Source organism: Nannospalax galili, unplaced genomic scaffold (genome assembly GCF_000622305.1).
Source record: "Nannospalax galili isolate Female #2095 unplaced genomic scaffold, S.galili_v1.0 scaffold962, whole genome shotgun sequence".
Lineage (NCBI taxonomy): Eukaryota > Metazoa > Chordata > Mammalia > Rodentia > Spalacidae > Nannospalax > Nannospalax galili.
The window spans coordinates 1,245,152-1,270,836 of record NW_008348537.1 but is presented as its reverse complement, the minus strand read 5'-3'; the positions used below and the strand labels follow the sequence as shown (position 1 = coordinate 1,270,836).

Sequence of the window (25,685 nt, the reverse complement as noted above, 5' to 3'; positions counted from 1 at the left end):
TCTCTCTCTTTCTCTCTCTCTCTCTCTCTCACACACACACACACACACAAAGCTAAGGGGCATCACAGTATATGAACCATACATACTTCTTAGATCTTCTCTTTTCTTTTTTTAAGATCTATTTTTGGGGCTGGAGAGATGGCTCAGCAGTTGAGAGCACTGTTTGTTCTTCCAGAGGACCAGGGTTCCAGTCCCAGCACTCACATGGTGGCTAACAACCATTCATAACTCCAGTTTCAGGGGATCCAACACCCTCTTCTGGCCTCCATGGGCATTACATACACATGGTGCACTTAGCATGTTCAGGCAAAGTACTTATACATAAAATTTTAAACATTCATAAAAACATTTTTAAAATGAGAGGAAGAGTTTACATCACTAGTGCTAAGAGTTCCAGAGCCTTATGTGAGACTTTCCCTCCAACACAAGGTGCCGATGTTGTGCTTGGCTGGGAAAAGAACAAGTCCTGACACAGAACCTTTTTTTCTTTCCTTTCTTTCTTCTCTATGACTGCCTACCCTATCTCTAAGTAAACAACTCTTTAAAAAACAACCAGATTATATAGACCAGTATTCCAAGTTTCAGAGTATTTATGAAAGGATGTTCTTTACTGCATCTATAATTTGTAAACTAGAATTAGAAACACACTAATAAAGTAATAGAAAGAACCTCTCATCCTCTGTTTGCTGAGACAAGAGTCTCACTATGTATTAATGCCCTTCGTAGAGCAGACTGGCTTCCAACTCACAGAGATATGCTTCAAGGGTTTGGGGAGCTGGCTCCATGGGTAAGAGTGCTTGTCCCACAAGAATGGGAACCTGAATTTGAATCCCCAGCACCCATATAAAATGACAAGACTATGATATCAGACTGGGGAACGGGAACAGAGACCATGGAATCCCAAAAGCTCACTGGCCAGACAACCTAGCCAAAAAAAAAAAAAAAAAGGGGGGAGCTTCTGGTTCACTGAGAGACCCTATCTTAAGGCAATAAGTTTTTGTTTTTTTTTTATGTGTATGAGTGCATGTATGAAAGTGCATCCACATCGTGCAATGCCCGCTGATGTCAGTAGAGTGCATCAGATTCTCTTAGAACTGGAGTTATGGATGGTTGTTAGCTGCCATGTGGGCACTGGGAACTGAACCTGGGTCCTCTGCAAGAGCAACTAGTGCTCTTAACCACTGAGCCAACCTTAGTGAAAGGCAATAAGTTTGAGAACAAGATATATGCATGCACAGGCACACATACTTGCATATTCTTGTGTATGCATGACACACATAAACACCACACACAGTACACACACACACACACACACCTAAGCAAATGACATTCACTCATTTGACAGAAACGTAAGAGGGCCTCTTTCCTATGCTCAGGGGGTGGAGTTAGGAAGAAGTTATGTTTCTTTTTCCTAGGCTCATGACTACTGAGAAAGAGCCAATGAACAAAACTTCAGAGTTGGGAGAAATACTGTCACAGGCATGTGAGAAATGAACTGGAAGGGAACAGAATCCATGAACTCTGCTGGGAAGATAGTGGAGAGCACAGGAGGCGGTGCCAGATAGGTGATGCTCCTGAAGGTTCTGCAACCTCGAGATCACACAGGGACAGCTGAGGAGAAAGAACCCTGGCCTATGAGATCAAGCACATACTCCCTCACCATGGCCTTGTCAACATCCAAACCACTGTCCTCACATCCTCACCAAGAGGAACAAGGCACAGCTGCCCTGTTCTAGAGAGAATGGCTCACTGCAGTGAACCTGCAGAGCTAAATGTCAGGGGCAGCACACCATAGTTCCAGGAATTTGTACTCAGGACACTATTGTTACATCGTATGGCAAGAGGGACTCTAACATGAAAGAACAAGGACATCTCGATCAGGAAGGAAGGGCCTGCCATAAATTCAGAAATTAAAGTTTGGTTAAGTATAAAGTTACAAAACCCAGTATCCTCAGGTTTAGATTTGTTTCTCTAGAACTTACAGAAAACCAGAAACAGCCATTCACTGTTCTCACACTGCTCACAGATCCCGCCACCACCACTCTGATGTCCTTTGTAAGTCCCAAGATTTCTTTGGCTTTATCATCTATAATATCTTAGAATCTTTTTAGCAATCCATCCAACTGCCAAAGAAGCTCCCTTTTGTATGCTTCCTCTTTCTTAGTTACCCACACTTATCTCCTCGGGGGCCATGGAATTAAAATAGGAAAGATTTAGAAGTCTGTCAAGAAGGCCCTTGGTGTTCAATTAGCTCTTACATTAAATAAATATGCAACATTCTGTAAATATTTGACCTGTGGAGTTTCCATTGCCAGCATTCTTGTTCCAGAGACTGGGGCTCTCTCGTCAGGATGGCCAAGCAGTCTAAGGCCTGCATTCAGAGACTGGGGCTCTCTCGTCAGGATGGCCAAGCAGTCTAAGGCCGGCATTCAGAGACTGGGGCTCTCTTCCTCCTTTAATTAAAAACAGCACTTCCCCAAGATAAACTTGAACTTGAAAACCAGCAAGGGTAAGTCCTTAAGCAGGCCAGGTGCTTTCAAGGGGCGGAGGGACGGAGGTCCCAAATTAACGCACTCCAAATATCCTTTCAATTTGTTTCAGCTAAAATATTTGGAGAAAACTAAGCACGCCCAGAGGCACTTCTATCTGCCATTTCTATAAAGCAACGAAAACACCCAAAGGCGCCGTGTTAATCTTTTGAACCTGTTCTCCATGACCTTGAGCTAAGTAAGGCCCAAAACGTGTCCGCCACTTTTCCTTCTTGACTATGAGCTGAAACATGTTCAGGAATGCATGCACCCCTGAATGCTTTCTTGTATGACTATACAGATGCTTCAAATAAAATCTCCACACTTCTTTATTCAGAGAGGGCAGTGCTTTGGAAATAACTCCCACGATCTGTTTACCTACTGCAAGTGATGGATTTTCCGCCTCTCCTTTACTTCTTGGCTATGCCTGTTCAGATTTTGCGTGCACCAAGATACAAGCCCATTTCATTTGGTTAGAATTACTTCACCCAGCAAGCAGCATCCCAAAACAAATGATCAGAGACAGCATTACCAGTAGGAAGCAACGGCAGTGTCACTTCCCCACCAAGATGGCGCACTGAGGACACAGTCATTCCTGTAGGATTCACCCTCCAATGCATAACCTTCCTTAATTAAACCTTGGGGAAAGTGTCAGACACATTCTTTTCAGGGACTTTCCTACAAAAATTAGTAACTGGTACTTAAGACAAATACCAAAGTCATGAGTGACAAAGAAAAACTGAGGAATGATTCCAGTTTGCAAACACTAAGGAACAATGACAAATTCTGTGTGGGAACCTGGATTGCATACTTAACCAGAGAAAGCCATCTGTAGAGAAATCAGTTATTACAGCACCTATGTTAACATAACATGTTTGCTTTGACAATTGTGTATAATATTGTGTATAATATCAGCATTAGGGGAAGTTGAGGGAAGGGAATACAGGAATGTTCCAGAGTATTTGGGACAACTTTTCCTTAAATCTACCATTATATCAGAACACATGGTTTGAACTTTGGATGACCCTTACTGGACTTTACTTTGATTTTCCAGTTTTTGCAAAAATTCATTGAAATTCTTGATTTTATATAACCCTTCCCAGGAATGTATTTAAAACTTTAAAATTGATGTTTGAAATCCTTTATATCTCTTTATTCTTCCCGTAGCAGTAGGGGAAGCAAAATGCCAATCAATTTAGTTCACAAATACAAGTATTACAAGATCAAGACAATTTACTCTTTGTTAGAATGGAAGTAGAATTGTACATTTGTGGATGTGTCCCTATTACACACCAATTGCAGTGAATTCTCTTTCTTTGCACACTAGGATCACACTGGCCTCTCCTTTTACCAGCTTCCTTCCAAAGGAGGAACCCATGGAGTGGACTGATGTTTTCGGCATTTGTTACACCAAGATTACAACTAAGGAGGGCCCTCTGCCCAAGATGCATGGGCCTAGATCTGCCTCCTTCATCTCTGATTGAAATTTGAAATGTAGGGGATCAATGTCCTTTGCCTCTTTCCCTGCCCCTGAATGTGACTTCTTGGGGAATGATTGGTGAAGAAGGTCTTAGGAAACTCTGCTCAGCAGACACCTGTGCAGTTATTAAGAGCAGGGCCTTTCACTTTCTCTGTAGCTCTGGGCTGCCATATGCTATCATTGATGACATCATGCAGACAAAATGTTATTTTCACATAGCATTCAGAGGCCTTGTTCTCCACATATGTAATACCATAAAAATCATACCACAAAAGCAACCAAAGGAAGTAATTATACAATATTCTCAAAGCAGAGAACAAAATATTCCATTGAAAAAAAAAAAAAAGAAATGATGTGCTTAGGGCAGCAGAGACTACATTACCTTCTTAATGAATGCCACTGAGAATGTATCCCATGACACGATGCCATGGTCCATTAGCTCCACGAAGGCTGTCAGGGTGAAGGACAGCATGTCTCCAAAGCTGCAAAAGAGGAGGCAGCACAAAGTCACAGACCCAAAGCTGAGAACCAGAAAAGACATAGAAGTGGGGAAGCTTGAGGAAACTAACATTTTGAAGACCACTGGGGCAAGCTGCTAGACACAGGTAAGAACTCATGTACAAGTTACAGGAAGGGACAGACACTCAAAGTAACCAGGTAGCCAGCAAACCAGACAGGCCTGCCTCACAGGGACTTCACTTTAGAGAGCTGTGTTCCACTGGGCAAGTCAGTTAACCTCTCTGAGACAGTTTACTCCACAAGAAAACTGAGTTGTGATTTAACCTCATGGCTGCAAGTAGGGCACTCAATAAACTATAAAGAATGTAAGCATCCAGTAAGCAATGGCTTCGCCAGCTTCACAGAAATTGACAAGCTAGATCAGTTAAGATAGGGCAATGTGGGTTTTTTAAAAAATAAGTCACGGGAATCAAGAGAGGGAAAATTAAAATAATTCTATTAGGAATACTAGCTCTTAAAGAAATGATTCAATGGAGTTGAACAAGTGACTTAATGGGTAGGAGTGCTTGCTCTTGTAGAGAAGCAGAGTTGAGTTCCCAGCCCCCACTTTGGGTAGCTTACAACTACCTCTAACTTCAGCTCCAAGGGATCTGATGCCTTCTTCTGGCCTCCATAGGCACCTGCACCCATATGTGCATACACATACATATATACAAATAAAAATAAAACAAATTTTTAAAAAGAAAGGATTCAAGTGCTCTATATAATATGTTTGCATGTATAAACCCATACAAATGTGTATATAAGTAAACTCATTTATCTTGGTTTTACACTAGTCAGGATTCTATCTTTAGTCAGTGGGTTTTAAGATACTGATTCCACATAATGGGCTGCAGGTTTGGTCCATTTCAAAGAGAGATTAGGAGGAAATCCTCCTGTTTGAATAAACATACCCGAAAGGCCTAAGTAGTAAAGGCTTGGTCCCCACTAGGTACTACGGGGAGCTGGTGGACCCTTTAAGAGGTCTTTGGTTCACTGAGGGTATGCTCTTGCAAAGGACTATGAAGCCCTACTCTCTTCTTCCTCTCTCTGGCATGGGTTTCTTTTCTGATGGGTTGTTCATGACCACATGCCTTGGCCACTATGAGCTGCCTCACCCAAAGCAATGGAGACTGGGAACCTGTGAACCAAAATAAACCTTCTCTGTTCACAGGTTGATTGTCTCAGATGTTTATTACAGCGATGGAAACCTGACTAGTCCAGAGGGGCTCAAGGAAAGGCCTGTCTTTCTAAGACAGTCCATTTGAGACCGTTTCAAACAATACCCTGGCTTCTAGTGCTTTCAAATAGCACTCTGTCAGAGACATCAATTCAGAAGCTTTCAGATACTCACCTTTATCACAAACGATCATCACCATAAGCATTACCTCAAAACCATCAACATCAATACTCTCCGTGAGAGTCCAGGAGGTATCAATCAGGATTTCCACATTATATTATATGCAGATTCCCAATCAATTTTTACAAAATAGTGTTAGTTATTCAGAGTTTTCAGATAGGCTCGTACATCACATTATTTCTACCTTTCAAAGTCTTATAACAAACTTAGGCTGAAGTTTCCTATTTCCAATGAATACATTAGAAAACAGGTTCACAGCTCATTTAAAGCCTGGCCTCCCTGTCCCTCCCTTACTGCTGTTCTACCCAGTCCAGCTTTGAAAAACAATCTTTTTGTCTCAGAAGCTACAATGCTGAAAGAAAACCATCAAAAAGGAAGTGACTCTCAGGGATTCAGAGACCAGAGAAGAAGAAGAGACTCACTAGAAGGACATAGTTGTATAGGTAGTTTCAAGTCACACGGTTGAGGTTGGCCTCCAGCTCTGAGTGGCAAGTTATTTCACCATCCTAGTTTAAGTTTCCCTGTTTATTAGAAGCAAGTGAGGAGACTATGGATACTGGTGGTGATGGTGGGAACTCTAACTCAGGCTACTTAGGAAAAGAAACGGCTAACATAACCTAACGGCCTTCTAACGTGGAGAACAGTAAGCCTCATGTGAGGATTAGTTAAAAGTAGTGTTTTAAACAGTAAACGAAGCCCATAGCTTTCAAAAATTTTACCTCCATTGTGTAAAATGTTGTCTGCTCTTAGAACAAGTTGGGAACTTTAGGAAAGCTAAACCATTCAGGCCTCCCTGAAAACACATGGATCCCAACCGACAGGTGCCCCTAGGTGGCATTAGAGGATCGTGCCTCAAAAGGAAGCTCCAAACCAGAACATGCAAAGATGCTGAAAAGAGCAAAAACTTAAAAAGAAGGGTAAAAAGGAAAACCAAGGAAGGTTAAATGAAACTGTAAGAATAACTCTGTCTACGGACAATGAATCATGAGAAAATCAGACTGCATAAAAAAGAAAATACCTCAGGAAATAAGAATCAGGTAATAAATTCATTTAGTAAGATTCATTACTGAACTGGTATTAGTAATGCTGTGAAAGCATTATTATATATAATGAACTACTCAGAAGCAATGCTGCCTATTTTTATATTTATTTACAAAGAGATAATCACCATGTAATAACTAGTCATTGGCAGTTGCTTATAGCTGGGATGCTGAGAATCTGCCATACCCATCATAGAAGGATGTTACCATGGCCTCTACTCAGCACTACAAAACCTGCCTCACTGACTTCAGTCACAGAACCAGCAACAGAACAAGCCATGGCAAAAGAAAGCACCCACTGCCGAACTCAACTTTCCATTCCCACTCAGCGACCTGACCCTTGAACACACATGGCTTTAGGTATGACATTAGTCTTTATGAGGTATCTTAAAAGCAGCAGATAAAATCATTCTAATAACCTAAAGGTAAAATGACTCAGTTCCCCAGCTATTTGCACAGATTAAGTGTAATCTTAATCCAAATGGCCTTAAGGACACAACTGGCCTCCCCTAAAATGTTTCAGATAGATGGAAAAGAGACTGTATGCTGGTTTCCTCAGTCTTCGAGCGGAGTTCATGCCCAAGAATGCAATCTTGATAGCTATTAAGGAGATAGAACATCACTTCTGTGATCGCATGTAGTATACCATGTACTTGTCAGTTATCATCAATGCTGATGATTGACAAGTACTAGAAAGGCTGTCTCTCATCAGGTGACTACCAAGACGCTCAGAGGACAGATTGCTCTGTTGGCCCATTCACAAAAAATAAAATGATATCTAGGTGATTTGTAGATTGACAGAATCATATAATATAGCCCACTACATGATGCATTAAATATTAATAAAGTATGTGATAATGTATATAATATAGTAAAATATGAAATACACCTACATATAATATATACATTCTACATTATGGAAGATGTTTCCAAAATTCAATTTCAAAACCAGTTGCAAGGGAAAAAGGCCACGTTAAATTTTTATTATAATTAAAATCAAAAGACTTCTTTCATACAAGGTGGCTATATCAGCTCTGACTGAACTCTGATGTCATTATTTACTTCCACTTCTGCAGGAGGGAGTCAGACTCCACTGAAGAAAGGTAGGCTCTATATGTGAAATTGATGCTGACTAGAGGATCAAGCCTTAAAAGAATTACTGATATAAAGCGAACTGCAAGGTGCACTCTGGGACATATTTATTTTGTTTATTTGTTCTTTTATGAAGTGCTAGGCTAAAGATTTTGCAGTACTGACTGCCACAAATGAAATCATCTGCAAACTTAACACGCTGGTCCATTGCCTCTCACAGGTGACGTACCATGTGTACTGGAATGACTCAATAAATGTTTCTCGTCATAGTAGAGATCATCTTCATGCAAACCAGCCAGTCTAACAACAAGCATGTAAACTCATGCTGCTAATTTCGTAAAAGCATAGGGCTTCCAAATGTTCTCATGGCGTGACATGTGAGGACAGAAACAGAGAAAGGATGAAAATAAAGGCAGCTTTTAAAGCTCTCAATAAGCTGTATCAAACATTCTTAGAGTTACTGGTTACAGTTCTTCCCTGCCTGTTCGGTATTCTCATATACTTTCTATTAGAGGTGGGTTAAATTTATATACATTAGAAGGTATGGATTTCTAAATTACTATTATCTTTAAGAATCCATATGACTGGTATCAGTAGGCATGGTCCTGGCTCCTTTTATTGAAATTTAAATGTATTCTATTGCATTGATCTATCTGTTTCTCCTTATATCAATATTATGGTGTCCTGATGATCAACCAACCTTATAGCAGATCTTAAATTCAGTTCATGAAACCCTTCTGCTTTGTTGTTGATTGTTTTGGCTATTTCAATCTTTTTATATTTCTAGTTAAATTTTAGGATTGTCTCATAAGTTTAAAAAATGTCTTTACATTTATTTACCTTATTTATTTATTATTTATTTAGTTATTGTGTGTGTCTGTTTGTGCCTACAAGAGCGAGTGCATGCATCTATGATAGCACACATGTGGAGGTCAGAGAACTTGCAGGAGTCAGTTCTGTCCTGCCACTCATATAAATTTCAGGACTCAAACTCAGGTGACAGGCTTGGCAGCAAGTCCTCTCACCCACTGGGGCATCACACTGGGCCTCATAATTCTTTTCATTGATTGATACAGCAGTGGCCTTATGCATTTTAGGAGGCTTTGTATCTTCAATATTGTCTCTCAAGCCATGAAATGGTCGATCCACTTATTTAGGTCCTTATTTTCTCTTAGTAATGCCTTTATTTTTCAATGAACAGAACTGCATATTTCATGTTGAGTTTATTCATAAGAGCTTTATCATCTTTGGAACTTTATAAATGGAAATTTTAAAATCTTTTCTTTTTATGTTTTTTATATTTATTTTTGTTTATGTTATGTGTATGAGTATTATGCCTGCGTGTGTGAGTGCACCACATGCATGCAGAAATGTCCTTTTCTATTTGTTTTTTGTAAGCATATGAGAATACATGGGATTTTATATAGTGATGCTGCATCTTGAGACCCTGCTGAATTTAATTATCAGATCTACCAGTTTTTTTTATAGCTTTGTTATAATTTTCTAAATAATTAGGTCTTTTATAAATAGAGAGTTTCATGTCTTCCTTTCTGATTTAGGTTTTTTTAACTTCTCTTTCTTGCCTTATCACAAAGGGTAAGAACTCTAATACTGAACTCTGCTGAGCAGAGGTACAGAAAGAAAAAGTATTTGCCTTATTGCTAAATCTCCAGCATAGGAAAAAGTCAGACGTTCAACATTAGTTTGATGGCTGTTTTTATAATCGTCTTTATTGGGCTGAGAACTTTTATTATGGACGAATGTTGAATTTCATCCTCTATTAAGATGATGTTCTCTGTTTTTCATATATTTTGATAAATGATGAATAATGAGTGACTTTCAATTGCTATTAAACAGGCCATTTCTGCTATATATTGGCTCATAGTTTCAGTTTGGGCCTGAGCTGAGGAAGAATATCATGGCAGTGGGACTGCATAGCAGAGGTTGTTAGCTCAGGGTGGCAAGGAAAGAGAGGAGGGGGAGCTAGGGAGGGAGGAAGGGAGGGAGGGAAGGAAGGAGTGAGGGAGGAACAGATGGAATTAGGGAGCAAGGGAGGGAGTAAAGAAGGGAGCTAGGGTAGGAGGGAAGGAGGGAGGGAAGAAGGGAGCGGGGGGGGAAAATGTCTACACTGGCAGGTTTCCTCCTGTCCCTTTCATTCCACCTGGGCACTCAATCTATGGAATGCTGGACCCCTGCCTCATTCAAGGGAACATTTCCCTTAGTTACTTTTCCCTGGAAATGACCTCACAGGCACACCTAGAATTGTAGGTAGTTCTCAATTCAATCAAGTTGCAAATCAAGATTAATCATTAGTCAAGATGTATTACTATTTTCGATATTGCTTGGTTCTATTTGTTGATATCTTATTGGGGTTTTCTGCCTCTTTGTTCACTGAAAACAGTGGCCCATCATTTTTATTTTTTTGTATTGTCTTAGGATTTGGTATTAGAGTGATGCAGACCACATAAAAACTGCTGGGAACTTTCTCCCTCCTTTATTGTACATTTGGTATTTCTTCCACAAATATATGGTAGAATTCACCAGTGTAAACAGTTTTCACAATGGAGAAGATTTTTTTAATAGTGATCTCAATTACTTTAATAACTATGGGCATTCATATTTTCTTTTTTGTCAGGAGTCAGTTTCTTTTTGTTTGGTTTTTATTCTGTTGTTGTCTGTTTGGTTGGTTGGTTTAGTTGGGTTTTGGATTTTTTGGTTTTTGGAGACAGGGTCTCCCGGTAACCCAGACTGGCATAAAACTGGCTATGCAGATTAGGCTGGTCTCAGTCTCACAGAGATCCACTTGCCTCTGCCTCCTGAGTGCTGGGATGAAGGGAGTATGGATGATGGAGTATGGATGATGGAGTTAAAAGAGCAAGAGGTTTATGGAAAACTGGGTAATGTCTATGCAAGATAAATAGCAGGGGCTGAGGGATGGCTCAGTCAGTAAAGTGCTTGTTTTACAAGGTCTAGGACCTGAGTATGATCTCCAGGACCTGCATAAACAATGCTGGGCAAAGGGATACATAGAATTCAGAGCTGGGGAGGTGGGGACAGGAGGATCCAAGGGGTTTGTCAGCATCCAGTCTAGCCTGATTGGTAAGCTTCAGGCCAATAAGAGACCTTGTTTCAAATAAGTGCAAAACCTTTCAGAGAATATTCTCAGGTTTGTCCTCTGGCCCCCATGTACATGCACACACATGAGCATGTGTTTTCCCCTCATGTACACATACACTTGCACATATTAAGGGGGGGTGCAAATGTGGTGGTGCATGCCTTTAATCCCAGCACTCAAGATGCAGAAGCAGGCGATCTCTGAGATCAAGGCCAGTCTGGTCTACATATAACTCCAGGCCAGCTGGGGCTATACAGAGACCCTGTTTCATAAAAAGAGTGGGGCTTCCAAAAGCATCCCTCTGTTGGGTTGCTTTTGGAAGCCCTTGTCAAGAAATTCCAATGGACTCTCATATGAACATTTGAAAATTGCCCTATTCTGACTTTTTCTTCCTTAACAACAACAACAACAACAACAACAACAACAACAACAAAAAGTTATACAATTTGGGAGTCTTTTAGATAGACCCACTGAAGGGGTACCACAATTGCCTCACCCTGCATCCCTGCTCAGCATGGAAGAACCCAGAGCAGTCTGTGTCCCTATTCCCTATTGGCAATTTAGGTAACCTCTTCAGAGGATAGCGTGATAAGAACAGGAGGTAGGAACTTGCTAGGCAGTTAGGGTAAAAAGACCCCAAAGAAATGTAGCCAGTTTCTTGGCTAAAAGTCAAAATGTCCTTGGGCCTGTCCAAAGGCCAAAAATATCAAAAGTATTTGGTAGCTTGTATCTAATTCTTAAAAGATTTTAGGGTTACCTCTTCAGAGGGGGGAATGTTGGAGGGGAGGGAGTGGGTGTCAATTTATGGATTTGATCAAAACAGCTTACATACATGTATGAAATTCTCAGTAAAGTTTTGTTTTGTTTTGTTTTTTTGTCTTTTCAAGGCAGAGTCTCCTTGTAGCCCCAGCTGTCCTGGAACTCATTATGTAAACCAGGCTGACCTTGGACTCACAGAGATCCACCTGCCTCTGCCTCCCAAGTGCTGGGATTAAAGTTGTGCGCCACCACACCCAGCAATAATAAACTTTAAATAAAAAAAAAAAAGTAGGGGGCGGAGTGGGGCAGAAGGTGTGATTGGGCAGGAAAGTTTGTGTAAGGAAAATTAGATGTCTGAGAGAAGTGGACATCAACTTGACAATCAACTAATCAAAATCCACACAACAGTTGACTAATAAAAACTCCAGAACAAATAGGGGCTGTCAGAGGAGCCCCACAATGAGCAGAGAGAGGCAGGTCCCAGGTGTTCCCCATGCTCACTGACTGGAGGCTGCCTGAAGGGTAGCCTTGTTGTAAAAGCTGTTGTACATCTTCAGTGTCCTGAAGCTGAAAACCAACAGGTAACCACACTGCTCACAGCTAAGCAGCAAGTTATTCATTGAAAGGTAATCAAAGCTGGGAGTTTACATGCTTGTATATGTGATAACTTCTATTTTTTAAGGGCTCTGTCTAGTTCATCTAAAATTAAAAATTTACTGACAAAAAAATATTCACAATATGCTTTTATTTTGCTTTCAGAGTCAGTAGGATCTCAGTGATACACTTTCTGTTATTCCCACGGCTGAAGATTTTCTTATCCCCCCAAGGACTTCAAAATAATCATTTCTTTAAATTTTAGTATTACCTGTCTCTTACTTCATTGACATTCTTCTTCTTTTCTTGATTCATGTTTTCATGCTTCTTCAGGGTAAATTTATGTCACTGATTTTTTAAATCTTTTTCCCCCTCAACATAAGCATTTAAGGGTATACGCTTCCCTGGAAAAACTGCCTTGAGCTGCACCCACAAATTTTGGTATCATCACTTATAATTTCAACCAAATTATTCCTCAACTCTTCGATAAATAGGATGTTTTCTAATTTCTAATTTCCAGGAATCTGGAGATTTTCAGTTTTTTAATGATTTCTAATGAAGGTCCTTGGGATAAAAATACCATCTGTATAATTTCTATTATTTTAAAATTCATGAAACTTGTTATGATCCACATATGTTCCATCTTGATGAACATTTTGCATATATTTGAATATGTACTATTCTGCTTTTGAGGATGATACTCTATAAATGGCCTTCAGCAGTGTTAGTTAGAACTTTACTACCCTTCCTGATTTTACCTAGTTTTCCTATCAGTTAGGAGACAATGGTATTAAAATCCTCATCTATAGTAATGGGTTTATTTATTTTTAACTACCAGATTTTGTTTCATATACATATTATTATTATTTTATGTGTATATATGTATTGCCTGAATGTAGGTAAGGGTATCCATGTCATGCAATGCCTGCAGAAGACAGAAGAGGCTGTTGGATCCTCTGGAACTGGAGTTACGGACTCCAGACAGTTGTTAGCTGCCATATGGGTACTGGGATTCGAACCCAGGTCTTCTGCAAGAACAGTCAGTGTTCTTAACCGCTGAGCCATCTCTCCAGCCTGTTTCATATATTTTTAAGACACATTGTTAGATGCACTCATAATTTTTTTGTTTTCTTGATGACTTAAGTTTTTTACTATTAGTTATATATTTTCCCTAACATATTATCAAGTCTTGTATTGCCTGATATTAATAAAACTACTGAATTTTAATATTAGCATTTACAAGTATATACTTTTCCAGTTTTAATTTTGAAGCCCATATGTACCTACTTGTTTTTTATGAAGAGAGTAGAGCCGGGGTCATCCTCTTTTTATTTGATCTGACAATCTTTGCCTTTTAAGTAAAATGTATAGTTCATTCACATCTAATACATTTAATGTACTTTTATGACTAAAGTACCAATTTGTCTTTTGTTTTCTATTTGTTACAACTATATTTTGTACTGTTTCTTTTTCTTTCTTTTTTTTTTTTTTTGTCTTTTTGAGACAGGGTCTCCCTGTAGCACCAGCTGGCCTGGAACTCACTACGTAGAACAGGCTGGCCTTGAACTTACAGAGATCCGCCTGCTTCTGCCTCTGGAGTGGTGGGATTAAAGGCACGCACCACCATGCCTTGTCTACTTTCTTTGGAGTTAATCAAATATTGTCTAGTAGCTCAATTTAATTTTGATGTACACATCTTTGTATGACTTTGTGAATTACAGAGTGAACTATTAACATAGAAATGTCTACTCATAGGAAAGATTATATAGTAGGAAGCTTGCTCGGGTGTCCTATTTAAATCTCTGTCCTTTGTGATCCTATTGTCATATATTTTAAGTCTACATAGGTTATAAATCCCACAAAAGAAGCCTTCAGAATAGTTACATACCTTCAAGATGTTTGAACAAAACTGAAAATGTTACTTTATCTTTTCCAGTTACCTACTGACTTAACAGTTTCCAGTGCCCTTCATACTTTGCTATAGAGTCCGACTTCTACCTAGTGTCAGGTCTTGTCAACCTGAAGAACTTGCACCTTCTTTCATGTATCATATACCTGCTGGCAACAGACTGTCTTCAGTTTCACTTTATCTAAAAGAGTGTTTTTCATTATTAATCAAGTTCAGTCTTTGATAATTTCATACACGAATACAGTATATTCTGGTTACTCTCTCCCTTCTAGAACTAAAAAGTTTTTCACTTCACCTTCATTTGCAGAAATTGTTCTGTTTGATACATGCTTCTGAGGTTGGCATTCTCTCTCTCTCTCTCTCTCTCTCTCTCTCTCCCTCCCTCCCTCCCCCTCTCCCCCTTCCTGTCAATAGTCCAGTATTCTTAAGATGCTTCCCTCTGGTCTTCATTATTTCTAATGGAAATTTAGCCTCCATTCTTATTTTTACTGCTCAAATGTAGTAAGTTACCTTTCCCTGGCTGCCCTCAAAGATTTCATTTTAACTTGGGTTTAGTTCAGAAGTTTAACTACTATGTTCCTAGGTATAATTCTCCTTGTACTTATCCTTCTTAAAGTTCACAGTTTCTTAGATCTGTACATGTATGTATGTCTATGAATTTTAAATTTTTTCTGTAATTACAAATATTTTTATATCCCACTCTCTTTTCTCCTTTTGAGACTCTAATTGAATATATTTCAGGGCATTTTTGTTACCTCTTAGATCGAGTTCTTGCTACTCATTTTCCTATTTTTCAGACTGGTTATTTTAAAACGATATCTCTTCAGAGCTACAGCCTCTTTTTCTGCCACTTTCGGTTCTTCTACAGTAATTTTTTCATTTTAAATATTGTTCTTTTTAGTTTTTAAATTACACTTGCTTGTGTTTCAAGTTTCCTATCTCAGTTTCCCAAATGTTCTTTTATTACACAAACCCTTTTCTTTGTTCTTTTAACATGTTCAAATTATTAATTTCTGTTAGTGTCCAAAAATGATGAGCTTGATTATAGCATTTTCAGATGTCTATCATTTAACTTTGTTCATATCCATCCCACCATTGCCCTCCTTTATCCTCTATGCCTGTCTCACCGGTTCCACCATAAATATATAAACATACACACACACACACACACACACACACACACACACACACACCCCTTTTGACAGGTTCATAATTCAGTTTTGTTTCAGTATTTTGCTCTAGTACGAGGTTAACCAAATGACATTCTGCAGCGACTAAACTCACATCTCTGCTCAAAACTTTCAGTTTTCAATCCCTATTTTCACTAGGGTGAGGGGTGGGTCTACAAATACACATGAATTTACGTTGCAATAATGTGTGTTGGATTACTACAGAAGTCATGAAGATGTGTAGTCTCATACAGTCTGAGCTGCCCTTTCATGAATTCTGCTTAATTATCTAGCTTCCTGCTGTCCTCAAACCAGTGACTGTCTAACACTGGGGCCTGCTGCTACCTCACCTACTGGGACCAGCTGGTGTTCTTGCAACAAAAAGCAGCAAACTCAAAGAAACCTCATGAAAGCCCACCCGGCCTCTCAAGAGTTCTTTCCTTCTACTTTCTGCCTTCAGTGACATCAAACAGGTGTTTTTGTTCAAAACATTTGATCCAGAATATACCATTTCTATATGCACTAGGCTGATTAGACTACTCTGTCATTAGTAGAACAGGGCCCTGATAATTGATTTTTATCCATAAGTGATAAAGGAATATCATCAAACTGTTCAACAGTGCTACAGAGCAAAAGATTAAAACTACTTTTAATTTTAAAAGATTTTTAAACTCTTTTACCTATTTTTTTTTAATTTAATGTAAACGAGTGCATTGCCTGCATGTGTATAAGTACACCCATGTCCTGCAGTGCCAGAGGAGTCAGAAGAGGGAGCTGGATTCCCCTGGAACGGGAGTTATAGACAGTTGTTAGTGACTGACCAATTTTTAAGAAACAGTTATGTTCCTCTACACTGGCAAATTGTGGGAGGCTAATGGCAAGCAGTCATCCCACCTCTGCCATCTGATTTTAACCTCTGCACCAAGGAATGATGGTCATTGTGCAGATCTTGTGTGGGAGATAGAAGTTTGGATCAAAAGGAATGAGTTTAAAGGTTGAGAAAGTGGGTTCAGGATACACTTTCATTAAAGATGGTTTCTGGGGCTAGAGAGCTGGCTCAATGGTTAAGAGCACTGGCTGCTCTTCCAGAGGACCTGGGTTCAGTTCCTAGCATGCACATGGTGCTAACAACCATCCGTAACTCCAGTTCCAGGGGTTTTTGACACCCTCCTCTGGCCTCTGTTGGATTTGCATGACACGGGTGCACTTACACACATGCAGGCAAAACACTCACATACATAAAATAAAAATAAATAATTTTTTTTAAAAAGATGGTTTCTGCTGTCTTTACCTAAGTGTATCTACTATATTAAAGATACATGTGAAAATAAACTTTAGGAAACTTTACCCTAGAAATGAAGCATCCTGTTCCATCCTGTTATAAGTCCATTTACAAAAGAGTGCCTGTAAGTAAAACTTTTCCTATGTGGGAGCAATAGTGAGACATGACTGACCTGAACTCATTAGTATGTTACAGGACATGCAGGTGATGAAGATTTTGTCTGGAGGCCTGAAATTAAGGTCCAAATTTTGGGGTGCTATTCAATTTTCTAATCTCAAACTGAAATAATCTATTTAACATATTGGCACTATAGTAAAGCCTTCCCTTGACTTTAGAGAGTTTTTTAGACATACTGAACTCACCATTGGTTAATGGACAAGAAGATATTCATGAGGGAAAATGTGAAGAAAGATTTCAGTTGGAGGAATAATAGAATACATGCAGCATGAAAGAAGAGGGGCAAATACTGGGCAAGAAAGGGTTAAGCAGGAATTGGGGAGAGGAAAGGGTAATGGGTAAGTTAACCAAAACCAAGATCTATGAGAAGTCTTATGGAAAGCTACTAGTTAGTAAGCTAATTTAAAAATATAATTTTAGGGCCTTGGAGAGATGGCTCAGCAGTTAAGAGCACTGGCTGTTCTTACAGAAGACCCAGGTTTGAATCCCAGCACCCACATGGTGGTTAACAACCATCCATAACTGCAGTTCCAGAGGAATCTGATGCCTTCTTCTGACCTCCATGGGCACTGCAGGACACAGGTGCACTTACATACATGCAGGCAATGTACTCATACATATAAAATAATAAAAAATAATAAACAAAATGTTTTAAATATATATTTGAAAAACAGAGTTTGAAGAGAATTACCCTGAATGAGTGGACATTGCCACTCCTAGAAAACATGTTACTAAGTAAAAACGATGTATAAGTTACCTCCCTATGAGTTATTGATCAGGAAACCCCAGAAATCTCCAAAACAACAGCAGCTGTTGTCACTGCCCTTGGATAGCCACTGTAACTACATGGTAAGACCCTATTGCTGAAGATACTACACATTTTGGCTGCAGGGTATAGAGAAATCAATTTCAAACTGACCTGAACACCCCTTCCCATCCTTTACTGGCTAGCTTTCATAGTGGCAGAAGGTGGGATGCAGGCAGCTGGGGGAGAAAAGAGATCAATGGTATCACCCAGCTCTGGACCCTGAATACAATACCAACCTGCCAGGCAATATGTGCCCACTGGTGCAATAGTGGCATGACTGCTATGGGGTAACTAAAGGCTTTTTTATTGGATTTGAGGTCTGCTCCATGGGAAGGAATTTCATGTCTGGGTCTGTAATCCTGGTCAAAAGCCTATGGCTGGGGAGATCTAAAGCCCTATGGTAGAATTTGCTGTTGCTATTCTGTTAAATGGTTATGTTGTTATATTGCCTTTTAAATATTTATGTTTATACCCACAGACCTCGGCTGCTCTCAACCTTGGTCAGAAAAGTTTCGTTTTACAATGAACAGCAATCAATACAGAGACTCATAACCAATCAAAGTGCTTAGAATAAGAGACTGGGTGCTCAGCCCTTAAAGGGATATCCTGGAGGTGGAGTGAAGGCTTAGCAGTTAAGGGAACTTCCTGTTCTTCCAGAAGACTTGAGTTTGGTTCCCAGCACCCAAGTCAGATGATTGATAACAGCCTGTAACTCTTCAGGCCTCTATAGGCACCTGCACACACAAGTCATAAATTCACAAAAACATACAAATAACTAAATAAATCTTTAAATGTGACATCCTTATCAACCTTCCCACCACCACCACCGCATACACAACCATCAGTGCTCAGATGACATCACACATCATGGAAGAGGAGATGGGAAGAATGTAAGAGGCAGAGGATGGGGAGGAATGCTGGGAAATGCTGTCTTCTGGACATGATGTGGCCACTGCATGCATGAGCTCATGGTTACCTGCACAAGTCCTGCACAAGGTCAAGCTAGCCAACATTCTGGCATTATGAGGGATATGCTCTCCAAGCCCCACCCTTACAGAGGAGCTACTGGAAGTTGATAGCTACTAAGGGAGGGAAAATCATTCTTTTATGAGGGTGTAGACACTGGTAGGTTTCACATGTTCCAATGGATGCACCCACATATATGTAGCACTAATTGGACTTAGTGGATTACATGAAAAGGAAGGAAGGAAGGAAGGAAGGAAGGAAGGAAGGAAGGAAGAAAAGAAACAAGCAGGGAAGGGGCTGTACTGAGGACACAGGGGAAGTGGGAGGGAGGACGTGGGGCCATATGATTGTATTTCATTGTACACATCTATGCAATTCTCAAGAAAAAAGAAAACCACCATTCCTGGCTAAGAAAAATATTTTAAAAGAAGATTTAAGATGTCCAGATATGACTATAATACAAGTGACTTACATAAGTGATCAGTGAACAAGCATGTTTTCAGACTACAAATAAATAATTTTCATTCCATGTATTAATCCTGAGTATTTTGTTAAATGTCTTTTTCTTTCTGAGACACTGAAGAAGGTGAAAGACTTAACTCCGAACATCACATAGGCCACAAAAAGAACATGTTATTTAAAGTAATACATAAGATTATGCCTATGATTAATCTAAGAGGAAAGCAATTCTGATGTGATCATTTAGTGATAAAAAGCAAAAAATATCCTTTCTGCCACAGAGTAAAAAGAAAAGGAAAATAAAATTATAAAGAAACTGTTTATAAGAACATCCAACAAAACAGGGAAAACACTCAAAATATCAAGATTATAATTATAAAATTAGAGGACAAGGATAAATATGTGGGGAAAAAGGAAGTATGAAATCATATGAATAGATGATGCATTCTTACCAAGGCTTCATAATCTTCTGCAATTTCTGGTAACGTCTGCAAAATTTAAAAACAACCGTGTGAGGAACACATTTCAAAGAAATGATTCTGTTATAATAAACCTACCTTGAAGAAAATTCAGGATTAGATACATGGCGATAAAAACACTATCCATTTAAAAACCTCACTCAGAGAAATCAACTGATGGTCACAGTAACAATCAGAAGATCAGGATGGATCCATGTTCAATGGAGGAGGAAACTCCAAGGGGTAAGAATGAGTGAATTTATCATGAGAAGAGTATGGCAAAAATTACTAAGCTATAAATAACCCATTTTCTTTCTTCAGTAAAATCCTCACTGCTTGTACTGTTTTCTTCTCTTGAGTGCTCAGTCTGAGGGAAGACACATGCCTGTAGAGGACCACAGTAACCAAGCAGGACCCCAAGATGAGCTCTAGGATGGGGTCTGCAATATGCAAACCTGGCTGAATAAAGGACAATTGGCTCCTAAATATTTTTGCATTTAAAAAATTGTTATTTATTCATTTTTACACAAATCTCTTCCATGGAGCCCAGGTTAGACTTGAAATTGCAATCCTCCTGTCTCAGTTTCTCAAGTGTTGGGATTACCAGTATGAGATGTCAGGGCTTGCTCTGTGCTAAAAACAAAACAACACCCAAAATCCTAGGCTTGAGAAAATACAGAATAAAATGCTCTAATTTTCTCAAGCCACCTTCCATTCATCAAATCGGTCAGACCACTCTGGCTTGTCTTAATTATATCAAGTGTATTAAGAATCTGTCCCCTTCTTAACAGCCCTTACCCCCACCAAATTGTCACACTCAGGTGGGATCCTCCCTGACCTCTGATTTTCTTTGCTCAGCCAGACTGATGGGGGCATGTGCTGGATAGCTTTAGTTATCACCTTGACATACTTGGGTAGAGAGAACCTCAAGTGGTGAATTACCTCCATTGGATTGGCCTGTGGCCATGTCTGTGGAGCATCTACTTGATTATTGAGTGATGGGGAAGGGCCCAGCCTATTGTGGGTGGTGCCACTCCTGGGCAGGTGGGCCCGTGTTGCATAAGAAAGCAGCTTGAGCAGGGGCCAAGGAGCAGGCCAGTAAGCAGCGTTCCTCTATGGCCTGTGCTTCGGCTCCTGTCTCCAGGTTCCTGCCCTGTATTCCTACCTTGGGCTCCCCCAGTGATGAACTGTGACCCAGGAGATGCAAGCCAAATAAACCCTTTTCTCCCCAAGTTGGTATTGGTCAGAGTGTTTTATCACAGCAATGTAGATAACAAACTAGAACAGGGCACCAGGCCTAAACCAGGACACACTGCCATAAACTCATAGCCCTTCCAACTCCTTTAAGGCCAGGGCTCTGTACCACCAATAATTGGCTGAAGGTCAGGCACACAGAGTAGATACTCAAGTGTTTGCTGAATGATTTCACTCTTCAGATTAAATCATGAAATATATTCTAAACTGCATAAAATATAACTCTGAGGCTGGCTAGAAAGACAGGAAAAAATGGGGGGAACATGAGAAGGGAAAAGTAGCCTTCACCCAGGGATGTGGTTGAAGCTTCTTCCACTAAATTAACAACTACTTATGACCTTTCTGCCCTCCTAGCTGTAACCTGCAACATTCCATGAATCTCACCAGAGGTCCCATTTACAGGAAAAGGACAAGTTTAAATCCCTATGCAACTGTCGAGCTCCTGGTGTTACCAGATTATAATTCCCTCCAGACCCACCTCATTATCTCATGATAAAAAGAGAAAAAAAGGAAAGAAGAAATATGTTTCTTAACAACCTTCAAGAACCACCAAAATGGCATCTATGGCTAATGCCAAGATAATTAATTGTGATACTTCCCTTAAGGTTGTGGTATCCACACTTGGGTACATCTTACTGTCTGTGACTCTCCCTTGAGAAGCTGGTACCCACACTTGAGTGTGTCTTACCTTCTGTGACTCTCTCTTAGAAAATCCCACATCCATGCTCCTGAGTGTGCCCTAGTTTAACTCTCACTGCCAGTCTCACTATTAACCCTCATGCTTAGACCTGTGTGAAAATATTTTAATAATATCTTCAGCTCTGCTTTATTATACCAGCAAGTTTGGAAATTCTTGCAGGGTAAAAACATCATATCTGGGTTAATCCATATTTGAGATATCTAAAATATTAGGAGAACCCCTCAGGCTACTGAGGGCGACAGCATGGAACTGGGGTTTTGACCCCTCACTGCTGACATCCCTTCAGAAACCAAAGAGCTGCAAAAAGACTAAGATCTCGTAGTTGGTAGTCTTGGAAGTAAAAAGCATACGGAAGTTTTCCCTCTATACCTCCCCTTTGTCCTCTTTAAATCTTTAATCTGCTTCCTTTATCAAAAAGACACTGCAATGGAATGAAAGCAGTGGAGAAACGCAGGACTGAGGAGAAACCGAGGACATTTGCAGGAACTAAATGCAATTAAAGGGAACCAGAGCTTCTTTGGAAAATGGCTCACGCCAGCACCAAGGCAAATAAAGGTCCAGATAAGAAGGGAACATCACAGTAAGCCAAAAAGGGGGAAAAAAAAATGTTCCAAAAACGGACAGAAGTGTTAGGACACAAAAAACTGCATGGCCATGGGCCAAGTCTGAAACAAGAGGAGCAGTCCACTAAAACAGGAACAAGAGAGCCGTATGGTTAGAAAGAGTGATGTGGCTACGAAGTTTAAGAACAAAACTTCCATGGGGAAAACAGGATTTGTGTCCTTTATCATCTACTATTGTGTCACTATGCTCACCACAGCCAGTTTGAAGAACTAACATGACATCTGTGAGCACAGACCTAGAAAGTCCTATACAACAATGACTAGGGGCCATCACAATCATCCCACTAGAAATCAACACATAAGATGAATGAACAGCCCTTTGCTTCCCTGGGCTGCTCACTGCGCCTTGACTCCCCCAGCCTCATTCACCCTCCCAGCTCCCTTCCCAGCCTAGGTAGTGGCCCATTTCTTGTCTTGGCACCCCAGACACCTGGACTGACCTCTTGGCACAAAATCCCTGCTGCTTCCTGATCCTTCGCATCCAGACCAACCCAGTTCCTCCCAATAGTCCCCAGGATATCTCAGGGCCTCTTTCCTTCCCCATCTCCCTTTGCATACCTGGGTGGCACAGCCACCACCTTCCTGGGACCAGCTTCTTTCCTGGTCCCTGGTCCCAGGCCACCCCAGCCCCCAAATTCTTGAGGGCAGCATCTTTCCTGGAGGGATCCAGACCTTAGGGGAAAGCCTGAGACCATCTCATCCTCATCTGACTTGAGCCTCTGTGGGAACTCCTGAAGATGAAGGCAATTTGGCCACTCCAATATAAAACCAAAAGAGAGAACCTGAAGCCTAGACCAACCAGATTTTCATGCCCAACAAGTAAACCACAAAGGCACATAAAGTTTACAAAAAGAAGCAGACCTAAACTCAACAAAGGAAGGCTTGAGTCTCACACAAGAATGAGAAACTACAAAAGAAACCCACATGTCAAAGTCACAGAGAAAAATTAATAACATGGGAAACAAAAATAATAAATCTCCACCAAGTACCAACAGTCCTATAGAGGAGTACAATGAGAACCCTCTAGAGATAACACAGGACATGGAACTCAAATGAACAATTAAAAACATGATAAAAGAATTCAGTGAATTTAAAGAACACATAAAGATATCAAAGAACTGAAAGAAGATAGGGATAAACTTAGGAATGAATTCAGAATAGAGTTAGAAATATACAAGAATACTCAAACTGAAATGAAGAAGGAAGTGAAACACTCAGTAAGCCAATTAGAAATGACAGGAGAAAGCCTCACCAATAGAATGAATAAAATGGAAAACAGAGTATCAAGGCTGGAAGATAAAGTGGATGAGCTAGACCACTCAAGCAAAGATTATGAAAGCAACTTACAAATCATAGGCATACAGGAAGGAGAAGAATCCCAACATAATGGCATGAACCAGATGTTCAACAGAATTATGGAAGAAAATTTCCCAAAATTAAAGAAAGACATGAACATAAAAATACAAGAACACCAAACAGACAGGACCAGAAAAGAAACTCTCCAGGGCACATCATAGTAAAAACACTAAACATACAGAACAAAGAGTCAATACTGAAAGCTACAAAGGAAAAACAAGTCACATATAAAGGAAAACCCATTAGCATTACAGCTGACTTTTCAGTGCAAACCGTGAAAGCCAGAAGAGCCTGGACCAAAGTATTCCCAAGTCTAAACGTCCACAGATGCCAACCCAGATTACTTTACCCAGCCAAAATGTCTATTATAGTCAAAAGGGAAAGAAAAATCTTCCATGAATTGGACCGGAGGGAACACACCTCAAAATAATTAAAGCCATATATAACAAACCCACAGCCAACATCATTCTAAATGGAGAAAAACTGGAAGCATTCCCATTGAATTCAGGAACCAGACAAGGCTGTCCACTATCTCCACTCCTCTTCAATGCAGTGCTTGAAACTCTTGCAAGAGCAATAAGAAAAGAGGAGGAAAATAAAGGAGTAATAATTGGAAGAGACCAAATTATCCCATTTTGCAGAAAATATTATTTATAGCTAAGGGATGCTAAAAATTCCAGCAGAAAACTCCTAGAAATTATTAACATGTTCAGTAAAGTGGCAGGTTACAAAATTAATCTACAAAAGTCTGTAGTCTTTTTCTATACCAAAAACAAGCAATCAGAGAAAGAGTACATGGAAACACCCCCCTTCACAATAGCTTCAGAACAAATAAAATATCTCAGAATGAACCTGACCAAATATACTAAAGACTTCTACAGGAGCTTGTATCTAATCCTTAAAAGATTTTAGGGTTACTTCTTCAGAGGGTGGAATGTTAGAGTATGCAAAAGCCCCATAAATTAAACAAATGAAAGAAGAAAAAAAGAAAAAGAAATAATTGATGGGGAGATATGGTAGGTGTTGGAAGGGAGGGCATGGACATGGATTTGATCAAAACACCTTACATGCATGTATGAAATTCTCAATAAATTTTTTTATAAAAGTTAAAAAAAAAGACTTCTACAATGAAAATTTTAAATCTTTACAGAAAGAGATTTAGGAAGACATCAGAAGACAGAAGGACCTCCCATGCTCAGGGATTAGAAGAATTAATACTGTGAAAATGACCTTCCTACTAAAAGTCATTTATAGATTTGATGCCATGCCAATCAAAATCCCCATGACATTTTTTACAGAATTGGAAAAAAACATCCTAAGATTCATATAGAAGCACAAAAGACCTCAGATAGCCAAAGCAACCCTGAGCACTAAGAGCAATGCCGGGGGGGAGGGGGGTTACTATACCAGATTTTAAGCTGTATTACAGAGCTATAGTCATAAAAACAACATGGTACTGGCACAAAAATAGACCCATAGATGAATGGAACAAAATTGAAGATCCAAATATGACTACATGCAATTTCAGCCACCTGATATTTGGCAAAGGGGCAAAGAACATTCACTGGAGGAAAGAGAGCATGTTCAGCAAATGGTGCTGGCAAAACTGGATCTCCACCTGTAGAAGAAAAACTAAACCCCTATCTTTCACCCTGCACAAATGTCAATTCCAAATGGATCAAGACCTCAATGTAAAGCCTGAAACTCTGACACTGCTAGAAGAAAATATTAGCAAAAACCTACAAGATGTAGGTGTAGGAAAGGATCTTCTAAACCGGACACCAATTGCTCAGGAAATAAGGTCAAGAATCAACAAATGGGAACTCATTAAACTAAAAAGCTTCTGTATATCAAGGGAGGCAACCAGGGAAGTGAAGAGAAAACCCACAGAATGGGAGAAAATCCTTCACCAGCAACACATCTGACAGAGGTTCAACATCCAAAATATATAATGAACTCAAAAAACAGAGAATCAAGACAGGAAGTAACCCAATTAAAAGATGGGCTAAGGAGCTGAACAGAGAATTCTCAAAAGAAGAAGTAAAGATGGCTAAGAAG

At 39.8% G+C, this 25,685-nt stretch overlaps 1 protein-coding gene across 4 annotated transcripts in view; it reads right to left on the bottom strand.

Moving 5' to 3' along the window:
- The window catches only part of Elmo1 (engulfment and cell motility 1), a 624,760-nt gene that overhangs the window by 373,216 nt on the left and 225,859 nt on the right, over positions 1–25,685 (bottom strand). For all 4 annotated transcript variants that reach the window (XM_029569533.1, XM_008845428.2, XM_008845430.3 and 1 more), the window contains 2 exons: positions 19,689–19,724; positions 4,391–4,490 (listed from right to left, as the gene is read on the bottom strand). In XM_029569533.1, the coding sequence (XP_029425393.1) occupies positions 4,391–4,490; positions 19,689–19,724 (136 nt within the window). The remainder of the gene's footprint in view (positions 1–4,390; positions 4,491–19,688; positions 19,725–25,685) is intronic.